We start from the raw sequence: 22,645 nt of genomic DNA on the forward strand, positions 1-22,645 counted from the left end.
AGTCTACATCTGGCCCTGATTTAAACCATAGGGCACTAATGCCCCTGAGGCTCTATTCAGAGGCTTATTAGTGGCACTTCTTGTGAGGGTAATCAAACACAGGTGCTCACCAGCAGCACCAGAGGACTCCCCGGAGACACCATTTACACTACTGAGGGACTAACTGAGGGTTAGATGGCTGGATGCTGGCTAATAAAGATACACTTTGGTGCGCTGAGGAAGGAAGGGTGAAGAACAGAGAGTGCAGGACAGAGAACAGGACATGTTGTGTTGTAAGGTACATCCACAAAACAGACTTCAAATAATAGTTTAATATTTTGGGAAATATTCATATTTTCCCTTTTACTGAGATTTAGATGAGAAAATGTTACCTTCATGTTTATATGATAGATTTAAGCTACAGCACCTGGTTAGCTTAGCTTTAATAAAGGAAACAGGGGAACCTGCTTAGCTTGGCTCTATCCAAAAGGAAGGAAACATCTACTTAAAAGCACACTCAAAGATAACTTATTAACATTTTATAACTTGTTTCTTTAGTAATGAAACATAAATTAAGTGTGTACACATGTAGCAGTAGATATCTACTTACTGTGTAGTACAGTGTTTTTCATATAAGGTCTTTAGCTGTTGATGTTGAATGTTTGTCTGTGATGTAGTACTTTAAAAATGCCTAGCCATTTATACCATGAAGAAAAAAAGAGAATTTAATCTGAAATTAGAACAAAATTTACATGAGACATACACTGACAGGAAGCAGTCACCTTTGACTCTACGTCCAAACAAAAATTGTTCACCTATCCTAAAACTGTACTCTTGGTCAAACTCCCTTTTAGTATTGTTTTTAAAAATCTATTTATTATATATTTATTTATTGATCGCTGCACCGGGAGGACAGCATCCAATTTCGTTGTTTTGTACTTGTGCACTGCAATGACAATAAAGGTTTATCTGTCTATCTATCTACCTTTAAAGGGAGCTTTTTGGATGTTAAGAGCATCATGTTTACCGAATGTTGATAAATGTTAACATTGAGACTCTGGATAAATAGAATAGGTGCAGAATAAAAATCTAATTTTCTGATATGATATTGCTCTTATTATTATTATTATTTTTAGCTTTTTAAACTTAAAGCCTTTATTGAGAGGAGACAGAGTCAGAAACAGGGGAAGAGAGAGTGGGGAGGATACACGGCAAAGAGCTGGGGGTGGGAGTCGAGTCCAGGGCAGCTGCCTTGAGGACATGGCCTCTGTACGTTGGGCATGCGATTTTGCCAGCGCCTCACTGATTTTTTTTCTTGAATTGTAAATATGAAATTGTCTCTAGGCCCTGGAATGATATACAGAACATGACTTTTTGTGTACATTTCACTTCATAAATACAAATGGTGGATAAAGAAACACCTTGTAGTATCTAAAATATTGATGCTTAAACACTTTTTAAAGTACATGATAAAACAAATTTAATTTCACACCCTGAGTTGTTGTACTGTAATACATACACCCATTACCCATTGTTGCTGTTTTTTATACATCCTCCACCACTTCATGTCTGTGTATACATTATGATACAACAAGGACTAAACCATCGGTCAAAGTCTGCCGTTCTGCTGTATAGGATTTGTCCGACAGATGGTAATGTACTTCTCAATGTCAAGTCTGACTTGAGGTGAAATACTAATTTTAACTGTGTGGGCTGTAAGTGTTCCGACACTAAATCAGGCTGTAAAGGGCCCATAAAGGCAGCTGGGAGGCAGCAGTACAGGCATGAAAAGAAAGACATATCTGTCTTCCTTTATATCTAAAGGAGGATGGGAACATATTGTGAAGCAGACCATATGGTTTATCTAGCAACTCTGGCGTGTAGCTTTAGTATAATGGGTCATATCTGCTAAGTTGACAAAAAAGCACCGAGCTACTGGTTTAACACGATGCCGTCTTATTTAAGCTCTCTCTGCTCTCCTTTTGAATGACACATGGACACACTGACTGACTGACAGCCACTGCACAGTGCCAGACAGTGAATGCTTTCTCAGGCTGAGCATCCAGATAAAGCCTCAGCTCACATCACTTCTCTGTCACTCACGGTTTCATGGGCTAGACACACAAAACAGGGCTTAGGGCGAGGAACCGGCATAGCAACTGGTCGTCTGGTTTCCTCTGAGTTTACTTTGAGGCTGCTGGAAGAGGTCAAACAGGGGAAAGGTGTGTCCATGTGCATGTTTGTAGTCCACATGGACAAACAAAGCAATCGAATTAATTCACAAGTTTGTTTGTCCCACAAAGCTGAGCATGATAAACCAGAGGAAAAGGTTGATTCATATTCACTCAGTTAATTTTGTCCTTTTTAAAAAGACTTTGTGGCTGTCACATCACAGCCGAGCTGCTGTGTCCTAAACAGGCATTGTAGTAAACAGAAACACAGATTAACATAACAAGACAATCAAGGGAAGCATTCCAGTGTGAAGGTGAGGAGACGTTCTATTAGGAAACAACAAATAAGCAGCACATGAAGCGCTCATCCCTATAAACTTGGATGAATTCAATCAATTTACATTTTACAAGGCCATTACAGGCACCGGTTTAATTGTGTGGGGATGCGCCGCTATGAGTCTCAGCAAGGTCGCCATAGCAATGAATATGAGGTCACCATGGCAATGAACTGTATATCTCACCACTAATTATATGCACCACAGAGGAAAAAGTATGTGGTGCTTAGGGTTTTAATGGAACTTATTTCCCTTACTGGCAATGGCTGACTGATGGTTTTGTGACTCACGCCAAACCATGAATTCTATGTAAATTACTAATTAATGCTTCGTCATGAAAGACATTGTGCTGACTCACCTCTGCGAACTGCAACCTGCTGAATGTGCTGCTGGGAGGCGTTGTTAGTTTGAAGTGTTTCTTGGGTGCTACCCAGGTCTCCATGGTCTCCAGCTTGCTAGTTGCCAGGTTGGTGGCATGGTGCTTGACCAGGTAGCCCTGGAACTGGTCTGCCTGGAAGTAGAGATGCACCGACACCGGGTGGCCCATGGGGAAGTACCTGGCAGAACACAGAGAGAGTGAGAATCCATTAGCAAACCCGATACCTGCTGATCTGTCTGCTGTTCAGCTTTCAGGGCCAACGGTGTAAGAGGAGCAGAATATCTCGATTCATTTAGATAACGTCTGCGAGGAGCCGGCCTTGGACATGCTAATGTGTCTGCATGCTAATGTGTGCTCGCAGAGAAGATTAGTGGGCAGTCAATGTGCTCTGTGTGACATGGTGGACATTAATTCAATGACCTTTAACAGAAAACCAATTGGTCAAAGACATGTGTCGACTGGGCTGATAATTCCCATTAAGCATTGCTTGTTTGTTTTGCCCATTCATGGGTAACCAGAGTTTTATGCTATTTTGATAATTGGTTATGATTTTTACAGGATAAAAAAGTAAAGTAATGCATTATGTTACTGTACATTGAAGCGTTAGTCCCACTGTAAACTTCTAAGTAACTAAATTACATCCTCTTCTCTGCTAATGATTGCCCTACAATGTGCTGGTTGCTTCAGCATGTGCTCTGGCTCTGACGTGAGGGAATGCTTAAGAAGACATGTGACAGTCGAGACCACAGCGGTTTGCCGGCTACAGAAAATTACAGAATAGTCTTGGGCTGGATTGGCAGCAGATTCAGATTAGTCAGAGTTCTGAACACACACAGACAATTCAGCCGAACACATTATAAGTCTGCTGAACAAAGTTGAACTGGGTCATCCAGTCAGCTGAAGCCTAATGAAGGTCTTGCCCCTGTGATTAGTCTGTTGTTTGTTTGTGTGTTGATTCATATGAAGCAGAGGGCGGGCCCTCGGGGCAGCCAGCCCGAGTGACTTCTGGAAAAACAAAAAAGGGGCCGGGGCGGGCACTGCTGGGGAACGCTCCACAGCTGCTCTCTGCACACATCCTGGCTCCTTCTCACCAAGATTTCTCATCGTTTGTCTCTTCTGCTTCCTTGAATCCGTCTTTATTCGACACACACAGATTGACACACACACACACACACACACACACACACACACACACACACACACACACACACACACAATGCCTCTCCTTGCTCCCCAGTGCCCGAGGCCTCATCAGTATTCCACCAAAGGACCAGGAGTCAACCCGTCCCGGTAAATGCTACCCTGACAAGCAGAACAGCAAATATTTACACCCACAAGGATAGCAGTGCATACTCCCTCCTCTCCTCCTCCCCTTCCCCTCTTTTCCTCCCTTTATCTTCCTTTCCATTTCCCTATGTGCTTTTCCTCTTTGCTCCTCGTCTTTCTCCTCTTTTCCTATACGTTTTCATCCTGCTTTCTATCCCCATCCCTCAACACTCATTCCCCCCCTGCCCAGTCTTTCCCAAAAGAGATGTGGCTGCCATTGTGGGAGGCAGTGAGAAGGGCTGGGGGTGTCGCCTGCTCAGAAGCTCCATTCAGGCTTTTACTCCACAGTTTCTACAAGCGACTCACAGCAGGCTGCTAAAAGAACCAAATCCCTCTCTGTGGCCTTTTCCTCTCTTTTGCTCCAGACTCACTGAGGCTGATGCATCCATCTGTTGGTTGCACATCTAAATTCTACATTCATGCAGAATAGGCAGCCACACATACACCATATGTGGCCGGACTCCAGTCTTCTGACCAGGACTCAAATAGGACAAAAGTTGCATAACCTTTTTGTTTTAATTACCTTGCTTGATCAGTCAAATTCCAGATCAATAAAACTAACTAACTAACTAATAATTCATTATCAGGCCTACAAACCAGAATGTGGCTAATTAAACTAAAATCAAAAGGCTCATTTTACTTTCTGTTTCTCCCTTTAGTTCAGCTTGATGTGAACACTGCCTCACTGCAGCTGTGACTCATCGTATCTCACATTATTTATGTACGAGCTCCTGATTTTTCCTCATATACTTCATTTAACAGCACCACTCTTATCTCGCAACACATTGAAGATTATTCTTTATTCCCTTTTGTCTGAATATTACACCAAGAATGATGAGTAAGAGTGCATTATTCATGACTTCCAGCCCCTAATACTGCAGTGATTAATTTATGACAGAACACGTCATAGACCGGGCAGGCCCAGTACGTCTGTCTGACACTATGCTAAATAATGACATTCAATTAAGCCTCTGATGTTGGAGACTACACTATTATATGACAGCGTATGAAACAAAACATGACACGCATATGTTTTTTATGCTTCTAATATATTAGCATGAGCTCAACCCATGTTAGATATGTCCGGAATTACCACAAGGTGGTTTAACTTTACTTCTCTGACAGTCTCCTCCTTAAAGAGAGAGGAACATAGACTCTTAAAACCATCTGAATGAAAAAATATTCTGTCCGTATGAACATAGAAAGATTTTTTTACTTGTTTCTCAAGTTGCGACTGTATTTCCTTGCTCTTTTTTTTTATATAATAAAAATATAAATGCATTGTTTTGTATGAAAATTAAGGTTTAAAGATCCTTTGAGGAGATTTTGCTAGTTATGAAACAGATCAAAATTAATTCTGATTACTCTATATCAGGGATTCCCAAAGTGTGGGGTCCGTGTGTGTAAATGTAACGGTGTATTAATTACACCAAGTGGGATTTTGAACAAAATAAAACATTAATTAAAAATGTTCCTTTCTAAAATAAAAATGTAAAATGTGTATGTAAAATAAAAAACGTTTAAAATGTTTTTATTTTAATAAATACATAAATGTACACTAAATGCACTTCCTCTCCTGACTGTCTTCCTCTCAGCCTCTGTTTACCTTACTAACTTTAGCTAGCCTAGCCATGCACCACTGGCTAAAATCAGGGAAACGTCCAGTGGGCTATCTAAAATTATCAGTCATGAAAGAGGAGAGGGACAGAGAGAGAGAGTGAGGAATCGGAGGCCAGAGAATCGGAGAGATGGGTTGGAGTGAGATCGGGAGAAGAAACAGAGCGGGAGTCGAAGAAAGATGAAGCGGGGTAGATCGAAAAGGAGAAGCGGGGAGCACCGACATACCAGGATTGTTGTGATCTCTTAAATATTTTGAATATCTTGATTATTTGTGCAGAATTAAACTTTTTGCCTCTTATGCGGGCATGTTGCATTTTTTATTTGTATTTATTTTTATTTTTAAGGTGTTGGGGGTTGGGGCTGCTCTATATGACCTACAAAATCAAACCAGACCACCAGCAACAAGATTGATTATTTCTATATAGTTATTTTTAATGCCTGAAACCGCTGGCGGGGGGTAGGTGTCAGATGAGGAGATTAACTACACGCTGCCTTTGTTTACATTTTCCAGGGCAGAAATTTAAAGTGAGTGATACATATGACTGAAAGCAGGAAGATTTTTTGTTTAAAACCACCACTTAACATGTACAGGACAAAATCTGCAAAGAGAATAGATGTACGGCTTTGTCCACAGGGGGCGCCAAAATCAGCACAAACTGAAAGTTCCTCACAGGAGCTTTAAATGGTACAAGTTGAGAAGAGAAAAGACATTTCCATCAAGCATCTCTAGGGATAACAAAAAAGGGGTGCACTTTCCCCATGATAAAACAAATCCTTATTACCTGGCAGCAGCCTGAATTTGATTTAGCCTCATGCTTCAAATAGACTCAGAGGATTCTAGAAATACTTTCAGAACAACAGTAAGTCATCTTGAAAAACTTTTCTAAAGATCTCTATGCCAAGTATTTTTCAGAAAATCCCTCACTTAGCTGTATGTCTAGAAAGTAAAGTGAAAATAAAAGAGACACAAAGTGATATTGGGCAGGATTACAGGTATATTTTTTCATTCACTCTGGACATATTTGTTGCAGGTTACTGAAGAAAATAGTTTTTATATAATGGTAGCATTTTTCCTTGAACCAATATCTGCTTTTCACATATTCTGCTGTGCTATTAGTCATTCTAGACAGGGTTATGGACACATTCCACCTAAATCATTCTCCTTATTACAAACACGCTTTCTCATCTGTGTTCAATTAGTTCCATCCCAAATAAATGCAATGAAAGAAACTGGACTCAGCTTTATAAACACATTAAAACAGCGTTGCAGGCATTCAGGCACCACACACACTTCATCCTGACTTAAAGTTTGTATATGAGGACTTAAAATCTGATCCAAACGGCTTAATGGGACTCACACACGCTAAGGTAACACTTCAATCTGGGTGCATTTGTTTAATATCGACATATACACACGAATACAGAGATACAGAAAAACCCATTTCCACTTAAAAACTCACACATACTGTGACACTTTATTCTCTGTGTTGACAGGAGCAATAAATACATGTACACACAGACACTCAATTAGGATCACTCTCAAGTTCCTTGAATAAACATTCAAACACACAAACACACACTCAAACACACACACACACACACACACACACACACACACACACACACGCAGGCAATTACAGTAGTTCTCTGTGTTTCCTGCTGTTTGACCTTTGACCTCCCAGCTCTCTAAAAGTGCTTTTAAATGTCAATGTTTGAAATAGCTGTTTGCTTGTTGGCCTTAAGGAAAGCCTTTTTCTCATTGGCCTATTTCCTGACAATGACAGAAATCTGGAGACCCCTTCTCTGTTATACATGCAAAACACATGCATGCATACTGTATATCACCACGTCTTCCTTGGTCTACCCTCTCTTTAAACACATGCAGCATAAGAGTAGAAACAGCTGTAACCGATAGATGGTTTTGAGGTTTTACAGATGGAAACATGCTTCCTTTCTCTGTTTGGCTTTACCCACTAAACAGAACACCCACAATACAGCAGGATGTGTGTGTGTGTGTGTGTGGGGGGGGTGTTGGTACTGGTCGCTCTGCTATTAAAGAGTCCTGCTAATAAGGATAAGCAAGAGGCGATCACCTCTGTGATGCCTAACAGATTTTCTCGGCTACAGCGAGTGAGGCTGTCAGTGTACCTTGTGAATTTTGAAACGTTTCTGATTTAAACAATATGAGTTGGTGGCTTTGATGACTAGTACCTAAAGACACAGCTTCAGATCACAGTGGGTCTCCATTTATTGTTTAAACAACTGCTTTCCTCCAAGCTGTGCTGTATGAATTTTCTGTTATCCTGCCTCATGTGGAGCAAAAGTTATCTTCGTGTTTGCTCGTTAAACACAAAGATGTCATCCTAATGTTGCTGTAAATTAAGATGCTGTGTTTGTTTGCTTTATCTTTTGTGTTCGAGCTAAGGTGCTTTTTATGAGATGCATGGGACTTTCTGTCAGACACACACTAATTAGCAGCTTACACCTCTGCTTTCTGTTGTGAATCAGCATATTTTACTTGTCTCTGTTTTTAAAAAAAATCACTTTGCATCTCACTGTGCAATTCAACTAAAGGAAAGCTGACCTAAAACGCTCCTGCACCAGATGCTACTGAAAACACATGTCTTTGGAAACCCATACTGAATTCATGAAGCTCAAATGTTCCATTTGGTCGTTAAATATGAAAGCTTAATGCGGTTTCTCCCTTTTTCATTTTAACCACATGTGTTAACAGCACTTGAACTCATACATACTACATCGGCCTGAAGGGACAGCTTTCAATGCCATGACCCATATTGTCTCATTATCTCTGGGATAAACTGACAGGGCGTCGTATCATGTGACAAAATGAATAGCATTTCCCAGAGTTCCCAGCTGGGATGGAACTATTCATTGTTATCCCTTTTCAATGACGGGACCATGCATCAACAGAGATACAAAAGCTTTTCCTATATCTTATGGCCTCTCATGCTAACATGGGTGTGGCTAGCTTTTGAGAGTAAAAACAAACTGAAGTGCACCTGTGGATGAAGGTGAAGGTGTGTCATGAAGCCATGCTGCTGATGTAAAAAGGTATTTGCATAGGTGGGAGTGCATGTGTTTACAAACTTACCTGCAGCTGTGATCCTTCGGGTTTCCCTGCAGCGAGGCGGCCGCTCGGCCCAGGCCCAGCCGTGAGAAGGAGTGGAAGTACGTGAGCTGTGTGTCTGACAGACTGGCCACACCATCTGGCTCGTCGTACATGTTCTCCCAGTATGAGTTCAGGCTCGCTGTTCCCTGGGGAAACGGTCCGAACAGATAGCCGTCCAGCTGGTTCACAATCTCCTGGTTCACACTGGCTTCAAACTTCCTGGCGAAGAAGGTGGGCCGTACCGTTTGCTGCTCAGGGGAAAGGGAGATGGGGGGAACAGTGTAGCAGGGAGGGATGAGATAAAGAGAAGAAAAAAGAGAAGATTAGGAAATGCTTGTATGCCAGGTTGGCTGGGAAACAAATGAGTTGTGTTAGACTCGTGTGAAAATGTGGGCAGAAGGAAGAAAAAGAAGGTAGAGTATAGGTAGTAGTTGGTAGCACATATTTCTGTATTGGTATGTGAATGAATTGCAATATATACATCCAACCAAAACTGCTCCCCAGTCACTTTTATAGACTGTATAAGATGTGGTTTTAGCCACTGTGACCTCACCTATTAAGGCAAGCAGCTTTCTTATTGGCTTCACTTCAAGACCAGAAGGCTACAGCCACTTCTATTAGACAGTTTTATGTATTATTATATGCAACATAGCATAGATACTAGAGGTGGGAATCGTAGCATAACTCATGATATGATATGATACGCGATAATATCACGATACAGCGATTCTGCAAACATTGATATATTGCAAGAAAATCATATATTGACACATCACAATATCTGATTAACAGAAGAACACAAAATGCCTCTAAAAAGGTGAAGTGCAGGGTAAATGTATTTAATCGCTTCAATTTGGTGTCAGTTTCACAAATTTGAAACAATTTTATGTGTTTTCAGTCTGTAAATTAAATTTAAAGAACAATAGAACAGCTGTAAAAACCAATTAGGATTTTGGATTTGAAAGATGCTGGCGAACTTCTTTTCACCACTGTCCCACGTTATCCCTAACATAACAAAGAGTCGGTCTAGACCTGCTCTTTTTGTAGAGTGTCTCGAGATAACTCTGGTTATGATTTGGCGCTATACAAATACAATTTGATTGATGATTGATTGACTGATCCCGCTGTCTTCTTTTTCCTTTATCCTGCTGTCAACTTCTTTTTTGGACAATTCATTTGCGTTTACTTTACCATCATGAAGTAGTGACACAGTGAGTCAAAATTGCAGGAAATCTGTTTAGAGCGCTGGATATTTGTAAATTAAAACATCATGTTGGCGCCAGCATGTCACTAATTGTATTGCAGGAGTCAGGATGACGATATATTGCTGTATTGATATTTTGTCCCATCCCTAATACATATCATCTTTTTTATTCCACACATTCTTAGTTCTTGTCAAAACCTGGTGCCCACATTACCCACAAAGCAACTTGACTTTTTGCAGTTCAGTCAACGATTCTTGTTTGCTTTGCTAGTAGCTATGGACACCAGCAGAGTTGAGGAGTGGGCTACAGAGGAGGGGTAGGCTCACTTCTCTCTAGTTCTACAGTGACATCAGTCAGTTTATCAGGATTTAATCCAACTTTTAAAGTACGTTTGTAAACCAGACTTTGATGTGTAAAAGTGGTGTGTTAAGTGTAAGGCAGAGCATTGCTGGTACATAAACACATATATTTTGTTGTGTCATTAAAATATACAAAAAAGAAAAACAGTCCAGCTGGTAGATACATGCAAGTGGTGACAAAAGCTGGCAACTATACATTACTTTTTTTTAATTGGTCACAAGTCAAAAAGTTATGGACAGCTGCTCTTTGTGGTTCCCATGAGTCCATTTCCCTTGGTCAAAACTATATGCTATAACATTTAAATAAACAAGGAAATAACCATCTTATCACTGCAGATGGAAAGAAATGAGGAGAAAAAAGAAATTACCCACTGAGAGAAGTCTGAAGAAGTTAATCACCTCCAAATGCAACTATCGATTAAATGACTTTGGGTGCATTGCTGGAGCTGCGAGTCACTCATGGCCTCTCTGTCAGACAGCTTCATTAAAGGAATTACAGTCAGGGTAAGTAGCTGAAGGTAGTGAGAAAGTTAAGAAGTGTCCTCAGAGGCACAGAATGTGACCTCATGTATCTGTAGTAAACAGCAGCTTTGTGGTTTTTCATTTCTGTCCCTTTCCCTTTATTTATTCATCCCTCCTTCATCTCTTTTCTCAACTGTTCTTTGTATTTGTCGCTCTGTCTGGCCTCCTCCGCTCCACCCATGTCTTTTCTCACCCTCTCCATCCCTGCCGCACTGTTGCTTGTGTGGTTGATAGTGCATCATGAAAACTGCCACCTCCGCAGCTTGGCTTACACACAAAGACATCTTTTCAGCCCCAGACACAAAACTATTTACCGTTAGTCACTCAGCACTGAACACCTTGGTGCTACCTTCTAAAGGAACACAGACCTAATGAAACTGTGGTTCACTTCAGCATTTTCTCATGCAGGAGCGGAGACTGTGGGATTTTGGTGTGTCCTCACACGGCACCAGATGATTCCTAACCCTCACTGATTGGCTACAGATATCAAAAGAAACGTGGAGCAGGGATTTTATTTTTTATTTTTTAACACGTTCTGACATGCTCTCAGTGCAGTCAACTGGAAGTGCCAACCTGTCACAGCATGTCTTTCCCAAATGCAGCTCATTCTGAAACTTATTACTAAACAATGATGCCCTAAGACAAAAGGCACATCACCACTCTCCCCCTCTAGAATAACCCCTCTCCTTGTTAGTGACTTCAAATTCACACTGTGGGAAACTCGACAGTTGTACCTTGAATTATTTCTCTCATCTGCAAACCAAATTGGAGCCTGCTTTCCTCGTCTGTATCTTCTCCAATGCTCCGGTTCAAAGGGAAACTGGGATTGTGCGCTCAAAGGGATATTAAGTCCTATTAATACCGAGGCCTGGCTGGCTTTTGGATAGGCTGCTATGTTCCCAGGGTTGGACTTAACTGATACCACAGTGCCAACATGACCCAGCGGCAGTGCCAAGGACCTGTGGTAATGTGCTGGCACTGAGCTGCCAGAGACTGAGGCGAGACAGCCGGCAGACGGGCCTGGCAAAGAGAGGAGTGAGGTCAGCGTGGAGGCTTTGACTGGTATGAGAAGGACAGGAGAGACGGTGTGAGTCACAGCTCTTAAAGGAAATGACTTGAAGTGATATTAACTGCGGCAGAGCAGTTTCACTTTGTACTGCAGCTTTCACTTTTTAGGAGCACATTAAAAGTCAAACTGCGATACCGACTTTCTCTGGGGTCTGAGAGTGGCTGCCACTCATTCACTTCATTCACTTTCATTTTGAAAGGCTGACTAACCCTCTTCTCACCCTCAGACTCTAAGCAAAGAGGATCTAATTACCATTATTTCCAACCCCCTTTCAGGGTCACACTAATCGAGACATAATTTTTCACATATTGATTGTGAAAGCTGAGGGAACCAGCTGGATGCAGAGGTTCAGAGGACAGAACGTGAGGGCAGAGAATGTAGACGACTTACTGAGATGTGTACTGCAAACATCCTGACAGAGAAGCCTTCTTTTTACTTTCATTGTTGTTTGTTCTTAGGTTTGACTGATGTCTCAGGTGGACATCTGCTGGAGGATATGGCCTCTTATCAGGAGCAAAGTCCACGGCCTGCATTCATCAAACTGCTAAAAGGAGATTTTGGACTTAAATATAAGATACAAGTACAAATCTACTTCTTAAATTTCTCATGCAGTTTTATCAATAATATTCGTTTTTTGCACCAGTTTTACACCCTAGACCCGCACATTGCATTTCATATTATTTGTGTATATGACAAAAAACTTTTGAGTTCTTGAATGTTGCACTACTTTTTTGCATTCCTAAGGAGTTCAAACATGACTTAGTTTGTACCTTTTGTACCTTGTCTACCTGCAGGAGACTTTCCTCAGCTCTAGTGAAGCTCTCTTTATCATTCCAGTTTGGAAAATGTCCTACAGTTTAACCCCCACCTGTTTAATTGAAGGTTACTTGTTGTTATGTAGATGAAATTAACTTCTTTACAAATATAGAAATATGTCTACATTATTTATTTTATCATAGTCTTGAGATGAATTCCTCTTTTCAGTTTAATTTGCAGCTGCAGTCTAATTCATTAGAGTCTTTGCCTCAAGATATTCCTTTGTGATGTCTTTCTTGCCAGCAGCCCAAATATTTTCAGGAAACATTTCAACCTGTGCTTTGAATGTATTCAGTTTGCTGCAAATATATTTGCATCAAAAGAGAAACTGACTTTTATTCACAATATTTTCATTGTCACTCTGACATTCTCCTGGAAAACATGAAAGACAGGTCCAAAAAAAGAAAACATTTATATATAATATATGGTCGGACCCTGCTGGCTTCAGTTTGTCCCTGAGAAGCCCTTTGTGTTCAGCACATTTCTGTTATAGAGCTGTTTAGAGCACCTACAGAGAGCCCTGACCTGCTGCTGCCACTCGCTCTGCTTCTGGCCAGTGGATGATAAAAGGTTGCGACGGAAAGAGATTTTCTGCACATTAGTGTTCTGTGGGTGTTTTTACCTGGAAGCGGTGGAAGTCGGCGGGTTTGAAGTCATTCGGGGAGCATCCACACCAATCCACGATGTGCTTGTACTGGCACTTACAGCCCAGCTTACGGTTCCAGTTGGTGATTCGCAGGTTGTTGTCCACCATGCTCTCACAGTGGGCGCTGTTCTCCAGCACGGTGTGGAAGAATGACTGAGTGTTGGGAAATAGAAATGGAGAGGGAGAGGGGGCGGAGGGAGAGGGGCGAGGCAGAGAGACAGAGAGACAAAATTAGAAAATTGTATACCTTTTATTTTTTACACCATTCAATTCACAGAGAGGAAATAGAGTAGCAGTGGAGAGTGAGTTTCACAGTAGCTCATGATAAAAATCCAATTTCCCCACAGAGATCACTCAGCTCTCATCCAATCCTTGTATAGGCCTATGGATGGAAACTCAGCCTTTGCATCTTACCAGCCATGGAGAGAAACATGTGTCTACTGCTTCTATAAGTGATGGAGTGCAGGTACAAAGCAGTGCTTACATGTCAGCCAAAGGTTAGGAAACACTTAAACGTGTGCCATCTGTGTGTGTGTGTCTGTGTTACCTCAGCAGGCAGCAGAGTGTAGGCGTAGAAGCGCTTCATGTTGGTGACCAGATCATCCTTGGAGTTGATGACATATTCGACAAACATGCGATTGAGAAGAAACCAGTCGGAGCCTCCGTCCACCGAGATGCCTTCAGGGATTTTACGATCACCCAGCCTCCACATGTGTGTGTCGCACTCAAAGAACAGACGGTCCAGGCCCTGCTTACGGATAAACCTGATGAACACACACAAAGATATGGTTTAACTACTGATATACAGAGTTTTTATAACAGAAAAAAAACAGGTGAAAATCAGACAATTAAAATAACTTTTTATATAAAATCAGCCACAAACAGACATTTGTGCATTCATTCAGAATTTGGAAAACCTGAAGAGAAAAAAAGGACAAACTGAAAATTTTCTCAGATTGTCATAAGTTATGGTTGTTTAGTTTTGTGTTTAATTTTGTATTTAGTTCATATTCATGTTCAGATATAATTTCCTGTTTTACTTTGTTTCTCGTGCTAATCCACTTCCTGCCTTTGTGTGTTTCCCGGTTGTTTGATTATGTGCCCGGCCCTTATTGTTTATACCTGCCCCTTGATTAGTCTCACCTGTGCCTGATTACATTCACCTCCCCTACTACATACTACATACTGCATACTGCGTCCTCCATGTAGTGTGGAGGAAGTTTTCAAATTAATGTTGCAGTATGCTACGCCAGGCGGAAGTAAACAATAATCGCCACTTCTTTAGCTAAAGCGCCCCCTTCTGCTGGAATGCTGCTGCTGTCCGTCATTTCAACTGCCGCTGTGTCGTTCCAGCGCTTTGCATTGTGCAAATGCATACAACATTTTGGCAAAATCAGTACGTACTGCTAGTATAGTATGGCATTTCGAACACAGCATTTGTCATCCCTGTTCGTCTTAAGCCAGGCCCACACTGAAAGATTTTTCAAATCTTAACAGATGTTGAAAATGTGAGAGATCCCACACATGACAATATATAATCATAGATTTAACAGTTTTGCTCCTATAGTGTGAGGAGAGCAACGATTACGCATGGGGGAATCAGGCCCAAAATCGGCCTGATTATCTTGTAGTGTGTACCCCGCTTAAGTCAATTTCCGTGAAACTTTTGTCAACCCCTTAGCGTCTGTAGTTTTTCCTGTTGACAAGTTAAGTTTGATTCCTGGACAGATTTTTCCTCATGGCTTCTTGTTTTTTCTCACTTTTGTTTGGACCTTTCGTGGGATTTTTGGTACATGGACTCTAAAATGAGCTTTTTGTTTTGCCTGGATTTTTTCTCTTTGTATTTTGTTAAGATAAGATGAGATAAGATAAGCTATTGATATTGGTATTGGTTGATATTAAGACTTTTGCTCTGCCTTTTTGTTCTGACTCTATGTTAATTAAATATCTTTATGTTGCATCTGTGTCCTCTTTCCCTTTTTGTGGCTCAGTGGTAGAGTCAGTCGTCTTTCAATCCGAAGATTGGCGGTTCGATCCCCAGCTGTCTCAGGCCACATGTCGAAGTGTCCTTGGGCAACACACTGAACGCCAAATTGCTCCTGGTGGCATAACCAAGGGTGTGTGGATGTGATGACTGATTGACAGTTGGGCAGCCTCTGCCATCTATGTATGAATGTGTGTGTGAATGTGACATGTAGTGTAAAAGTGAGGAAAGCACGATATAAGTGAGGTCCATATAGCAGTTTTATATGCAAACATGACTTTCCTTTGCATTGTAGCAGCGTTTGTGTTCTATCCTCTGCCCTAAACGACTTGACAAATGTGTAGTTCAGACTTGTCACCACACACTTTTATCAGCAGCAAGAAGAGTGACACCCTGCATTCATAATGGCTGGTGTTAGGCCTGTAAACGCATCAAGTGTCAAATGAAGGGAGTCAAATTCAGGTCAACCAGTTCACATCGTTCCTTCTGTTCTGTCAGCAGCGACAAAGACGGTTGATTCATTGACATTGTGGCTCACATGATGATGTTTCAGAACTGCACTCATGCATGTTTGAAGCACTTCAGTCTGTTTCAGACAGACTCATCAAGTGGAGGTTTCGTGAGATTGTTTTTGTTGTTAATACTAAATTAAATCAGGAAAAAGCAGCTTCTCTCTCATCACACAGCACTGAATAAAATAACGTGACTGCTGACACAAAAAGGTACCGCTGAGTCACGCTGACTCATGCATCTATGCTGGAAGAGTTTTTCCCTGTGTTTTGCGGGTATTTTTGCCCACAGCGTCGGCTGATGACTGGTTTGTCAGCGGGTTGTGATGAGGCAGGAAGGAGAGGGTGGCAGAGGAGTTTGGCGGCTGTAGAGAGGAGGGCTCCTCGCTGCAGTGACCTCGCTAGCTCACCCCACCAAGAAGGTTAATTAATAAAGGCACAGATGGGAGCTAATTGTAATTTGATTCAGTGACCAGGCCGTGCTGGCAGGACAGCGCTGTGTGTGCACATAGGTGCTGCTGTGTGTGAGTGAGAGAGTGTTGCGGGGAGATGAAAATAAAGTCTGAAAAATGTGCATCTCACCTGGCGTTGTCTCTGCCATGCGACTTAATGAAGTTCATGTCTCTGTATTTGGAGAGGAAGGCCACCAGCTGGTTATTGGTCCTGAAATGGAATAAAATGATTACCTTTTGACTGTGAAACATATGGTGACACCTAGCTGGAGGTAAAACACTGAGTCTGCAGTACAGAAATGCTACAAGTACAATGTTTTGGTAGAAAATTATGCAAATGACACCACCTGTTACTGACTATAAAAAAGACAAGAAAAATTCAGTTTTGAAGTATTAATCCTGTTTCCCTTTGTGAACTGTGTAAACTACCACTATTTCTTCACTTGCAAAATATTGAAACACATTTGATGTGTATCAGGTGCGTGGACATACGTGTATCTAATCTAATGTTTTCTGTCCTGCTGTACTGGCTAAAATAACTGAGTTCCTCTTCTTGCAGTGCCTTGCTGGCAATGCCTACATGTACCGAGATACATTGCTGCAATCGCAGCTGCAGCAGACTCAGCCACGATCTGCTGAATTTCATCTGCTTTATACTTTAGCTGGGGTAAATACAGGTGAATATTTTAGCAAAAAAAAACGTAAAATGTATCCATAATATCCTCTGCACTGATATTTTTGAATGCCATTTTCTCATAACTTGAGCTCATTTTAAATACAAGCAAAAGCAGAGACAAGAAATACAAGCTGATATAGCCTGTAGTTCTTTATATCCTTATATACCTTAGATAGAGCAGAGAGCTTTTGAGGGGAAACCATTCAATGATTTTCAATATTATCTTTGTCTCCCTCATTGAAACATCTGGAATTAAGAAATATGCATATTGACTGTTTAAAAACTCAACCACAAACAAGATTTTACCTGTTGGCACTGAAATGTCACTTCTCAGCCTTTTTGCACAGGACACTTCAAGTTTAAATTTTCGCACTGGACCACAATTGACTCCAAAATGGTTGTGATGTAAACACAGATTTAAGCTTTGAAAGTTCCAACTTAGGCAGATGAATGTGGAAACAAACAGCACAACAAATAATCGGCACTGTGGCGTTCGAATATTCAAGTGAAATGCTGTTGTGGAGTGGAGGGGGACTTTGAAGTTGTTGAGAAAATGTTCCGATTTGGAGCAAAGTTAGCTAAAAGCGGCTAAAACTATTTAGGATTAAACAAAAGATTGTGCTTTCCATGATTTTGATGAATGACTTCATGCTGCTAATACATTGTAGAGCAGTCTACTTCCTTACATACAAGCCAGACAGGCTAAAAGCTTTGCTCTGCAGGCTATGCCCCAGTCAATGGCTCGAACATTTCATCTGTGGTGGAGCCTTTCATGATGGCTTGGCTTGCCTTTCTAAAAGAGCAGCGAGGCTCTGGTAAAAAGCTCAAGGATCAGTGGGGGGAGGGACAAGCGCATATTAATGTCATTTTCTCTTGAAGGAGCAATTTCACAGCCTGGGGGGCTTATCTAAGGAGGTCCTGAGCCATAAAGCCTAACTGATGATGTGCTGTACGGACACATGCGCTCCTCTCTGTCTCTACTTCCCACACACACACAAGCAAACACAGTGTGTAGCTGCTACTCTGCACACTAACAATACAGTATACATGCACAGAGACACACAAATGCTTGTAGGCACGCAGACACGCACGAACACAGAGCGAGGGGAATTCATGTCAAGCTCCAGATTTGCCACCTGAGTGGTCACCCCGTCCACTGGGTCTAGTTTGCTTACTGTCAGCCCTGTGGCTGCTCGGTCTCACAGCGGTATTCACACGCACACACTACAGTAACACAAACACACACACACACACACAACACACACTGCTGCGGGTCTTAACCCCAACTCACACCTAAGAAATTAGCCTCTTTTCAATAACATAGGCATTCAAACTTGAGATAATGCCACTGTTTCACTTATGTTGAAATAATAATGTGATGATATGGGGATGGGGAATAACACTCAAGGATTTAACTTCATCATATATTCCTTGAAAAATCTACAAAAAGTTCTGTAACTCAGAACAAAATCCTGCCTGCTTTTCAACATTTTTTTAAATTCAAACTTTTACATTTTCAAATGAGCTCGGCTCATAGTTCTTAAGGTTTGTAAAGCAAAAAGAGTGACACCTATCACTTATGTAACAAAGCTAAAGTATGAGAAACAACAGTTTCCCGAGGCAGAGATGAGAGATGACAAAGTTAAAAAGATTAGAAGATGGGACGCCTGCAGCCAGTCATTGTCTCACAGAGCGCCGGCTTCTTAAAAGCTGCTGTAAAGTCCATGAAAGGAGCTTTAAAGGAGGAAAAGGAGGTAAAAGCAAGGAGACTGTGTAGATAAAAGCTGGGAAAGACGGTTGTACTCTGACAAAGCAAGCGTGTAACTCATCCTCTGGCCTCTCTGGACACACACACACACACACACACACACACACACACACACACACACACACACACACACAGACAGTATATCTCCCCCTGGACACACGGCCCCTCTGCTGGTGTGAGGGGCTCTGGGTTTGCCATTGAGAGCCATCCATGCGGCAGGACAGACATTATCAGGGAATTAGAGGGGAAATAATGCTTGTCTCCAGTCCCACTGATAACAACAGCAGTAGTCAGGGCAGCTCGGGGCAGGGGGGCCCCCCGCCCCCTTTCCTGCCAGCCCCTGAGCTGTATGGTCACAGCGGAGCAAAACCAATACCATTTGGAAAATCTGTGACCAAAATACTGTAACTTAGGCCTACACAAAGAAAAGACTGGTGCACAGTGCAAACTTTTAGCTGAATAAATGTCTAATAATTAATACAAATAGTGACTCAAAGCTTAAAATTTACTAAGAAAGGAAATAAAAGAGTAAGAGTCGTGATGCTTAAAACATTTGTTGAGTGTGATTCAAACTAGTGAGACAGCAGATGTGTTTTTAATGGTTCAGAAATGCCACATTTACCGGTGGGCCGGCTGGGGGCAGGGACACTTTTTTAATAGCAGCTCACTTTTTTTTAATTTCATTCTTTCTTGGAAGGCATTCATAGTGCTGCAATCAGCTGTTCACATGAAAAGTGACAGACATAGCTGTGTAACTAATGAAAACAAGAGAACTGAGAGACAATTTCAAACCCTGGCTCCTCTCTCACCTCAGAACAGCCGACCAATCATGGCATGAACAACGTGTGAATTTAACACTGTCGGTTTGAGGAACTAACAGAAATGATTGGAAGCGGTCGGACACAACCTCCCCCAGGCTATTCAACCATCTAACATGCAGTTCTGTTGAAGCATACCGGCAGATTAATACACTGTTGTGTTTGCAGTCTGGCAAATAAGAGGTATCTGCTTATTCCAACATGTTTTGCTGTGCTGTAGTAAGTCCATAGGATACTGTAATGCTGAGGTGTTTATTTCTGAGGGAGAATGTCTCTATCCACCTGATCCCATTCCTAAAGAAATCAAACAGGATTGTCAGCGACAAAACAGCTGAATGGGTGTCACTTTCTTGCTTGAGGACACTCGAGTGGCACAGATTCTCTGTCTCACAGGGGCTTGAACCCAGGCCTGCCGCTTAAAAGCACCCTATCTGCAAGTTCAACCCAGTAAATATGCAGCGCGCAGACTTGGTCAAATCCAAGCTGTAGTTACAAATGTACTTGCTAAGCAAAGATGCAAGAGTTCAATTTCCATATTTCCATATTGCATGGATCCAAAACATGCAGTTCCCTCTTGTTCCCCTTCCCTAACTGCTTTTTCTCGCTCCCTCGCCTCTCCCTGTCATATCTGCCTCTCGGCTCCCTCTTTCGCTCCATCAATCGTTTCGTTTCCCAACAGATGGGGCTTAAAACCTCCACTGTCAGCCCTTTTCTCAACAACATCACCCTCATGCAAATGAGGAGGCAAATGACAGGAAGAAAACAGTGCCTCGGTGTACTCACTCGCTAATACCTTTAATCATGCATTCAAAGACAGACAGACAGACACACAGAGAGGATAAATATGCACACATGTTCGCAGACAGGCACTGAGACACATTGAACTATGCAGACAGCAAGATATAAACTCAGACGTGCACGCTCTGGTGCACATGCACACACAGACAAACATGCACGGACAGCATGTCAGCAGCGTTCATCGATATGGTGAAAAAAGTAAACACAACAAGACTGAGCTTGTCTTCTAACCAAAAACACATTTGCCCCTGCATCTTGTCTCCAGCTGTTAGACATCAGATCCAGCTTCCTTTTACCCAGTGGCCATTACAGCTTGTCTAAATTCAACGGGTGGACATCTGGCTGCGCAGAAGAGATAACTCTCTACTTAATAGGAGGATTTTAATTGGCTGCTGCAGAGCTACATCAAAAACCCAGCAGACCCTTAACTCCCAGAAGGACTATAAACTCACATGAAAAAAAAGTCACAGAATTTCTCCTCCAATCTGCTATTTCCATGACTTCACGTCCAGTTCACGCAGACTGTGCTGCTTTAATTACCCTTTACAGCTTCTTTAAAGGGCTGTTTTCGAGTGGAGAGGCGACTTTCAGACTGTACTGTACACAGCAAGCCGGGAAAGTCAATAGGTATTGACCCTGGGCAATTAAATTGTAATCAGTTCACCGTGTAACCCATTCAATGGAGTGCAAGCACGGAAGCAGGGACTTGGAAGAGAATGTGTTAACAAATAGTGTTTGAGAAAAGCCGAGATTCTACTTCATTGATCTGTTTGCTTTGGAGTGACTCTTATTTAAAGCTCACTGTTAACCACAGCAGCTCGGACCAGTGTGTATTGAATTTCTTCCATATTGGCTGAAAGCTTTCTGCTTTTGTTGTGCCCTGGTGACTGCCATTGTCACCTATATTAGATGTTTACCCGTAGACCTCACTTTATTTCCTTACAGGACAATTCATTACCTGCCTGCCCTCCCCACAGCCCCCACCTCCACCTTAAGTCCCCTATATGTTAGATCCATCTCTGCTACCTGATGGGGTAGTCAGCAGCACTGAGGTTAATGAAGAAATCCCAGCTCCAGTCCCTCATGGCCAGTAGGTCAGTCATGCTGCGAAGATACATGGTCAGCAGACTGGCACCGCCCCAAATGGTGGCCATGCGCCAGGGTGTCACTCTCACGTTTGGATACTGTGCGGCCATGGCGTGCACCTGTCTGTGCAGGTAGTTGGAGCGCTGAAACAAAAGAAATGATCCAACACTGACTTGTTGTATCTGGTACAAAGAAATAACAATTTAACAATTGAACGTAATCAAAACATCAAGACAATTGTTTATATCTAACAAAGCTTCATTGAAAAAAACAGCAGTTTTAAAAGGGCTGGGCTGTTTTCTCATCAAAGGTACATCTGTGGCTCACCTGATCCACGTGTATGTAGTAGAAGTGCGAGGCGTGGTAGATGGCTTTGAAGAGGCGCTGGAACTGGCGAGAGGCTCGTCCATGGACCACGAGCACAAATGCTATTCTGACTGGTTTTGATGGAAAGCTCTCAGCAGAGTCCTCATCCCATTGTACGTTAGCATTGGCTTTTCCTGCGAGGCACAAAGGAAACAATGTCTACATTAATGAATTCATACCAGTGAATACAAATCGTGTAACTCATTTAATTCACACAATATTGCATGGATTCTTCTTTAGTAATATTATTTGTGGGTGTTTGCTTGATTACTTAATCAAATCGGTTATTATTTGATCATCCATGAGAGGCTGCACAAACAGCACTGTTAGTCACTACATGATGGGGAGCACCTATAATATCTTGGAGGGACACAGAAAGCAATTTCTAAAGCATAATGAATATAGCAATCAATGACAGTTTCTCTTTTATGAAACAATAAATGGAAATAGCTAAACAACAAGGTTGTTAGGCAACACAGTAAATGTCAGTTGGGGTGGTATGATGAGCATATTAACGGCTATGTCAAAACTGATCATCCAGTGGGTATTTTGCATTGTTTATAATTGTAATACAGTCTTCTTGTTTTATAACTTCCAACAAAACAAGGCTCCCTTAGAGAGATACAGACCA

General features: G+C 41.8%; 1 protein-coding gene across 1 annotated transcript in view; it reads right to left on the reverse strand.

Moving 5' to 3' along the window:
- Positions 1–22,645, reverse strand: part of xylt1 (xylosyltransferase I) — an 81,882-nt gene that overhangs the window by 10,884 nt on the left and 48,353 nt on the right. The window contains exons 3-9 of the mRNA XM_069666190.1: positions 21,976–22,148; positions 21,589–21,791; positions 16,633–16,713; positions 14,105–14,321; positions 13,534–13,710; positions 8,923–9,188; positions 2,844–3,042 (exon numbers count right to left, since the gene is read on the reverse strand). Of these exons, the coding sequence (XP_069522291.1) occupies positions 2,844–3,042; positions 8,923–9,188; positions 13,534–13,710; positions 14,105–14,321; positions 16,633–16,713; positions 21,589–21,791; positions 21,976–22,148 (1,316 nt within the window). The remainder of the gene's footprint in view (positions 1–2,843; positions 3,043–8,922; positions 9,189–13,533; positions 13,711–14,104; positions 14,322–16,632; positions 16,714–21,588; positions 21,792–21,975; positions 22,149–22,645) is intronic.

This window comes from Semicossyphus pulcher, unplaced genomic scaffold, assembly GCF_022749685.1.
Source record: "Semicossyphus pulcher isolate SPU_LCO1_2020_fin unplaced genomic scaffold, fSemPul1.0.p SCAF_17, whole genome shotgun sequence".
Classification (NCBI taxonomy): Eukaryota; Metazoa; Chordata; class Actinopteri; order Labriformes; family Labridae; genus Semicossyphus; species Semicossyphus pulcher.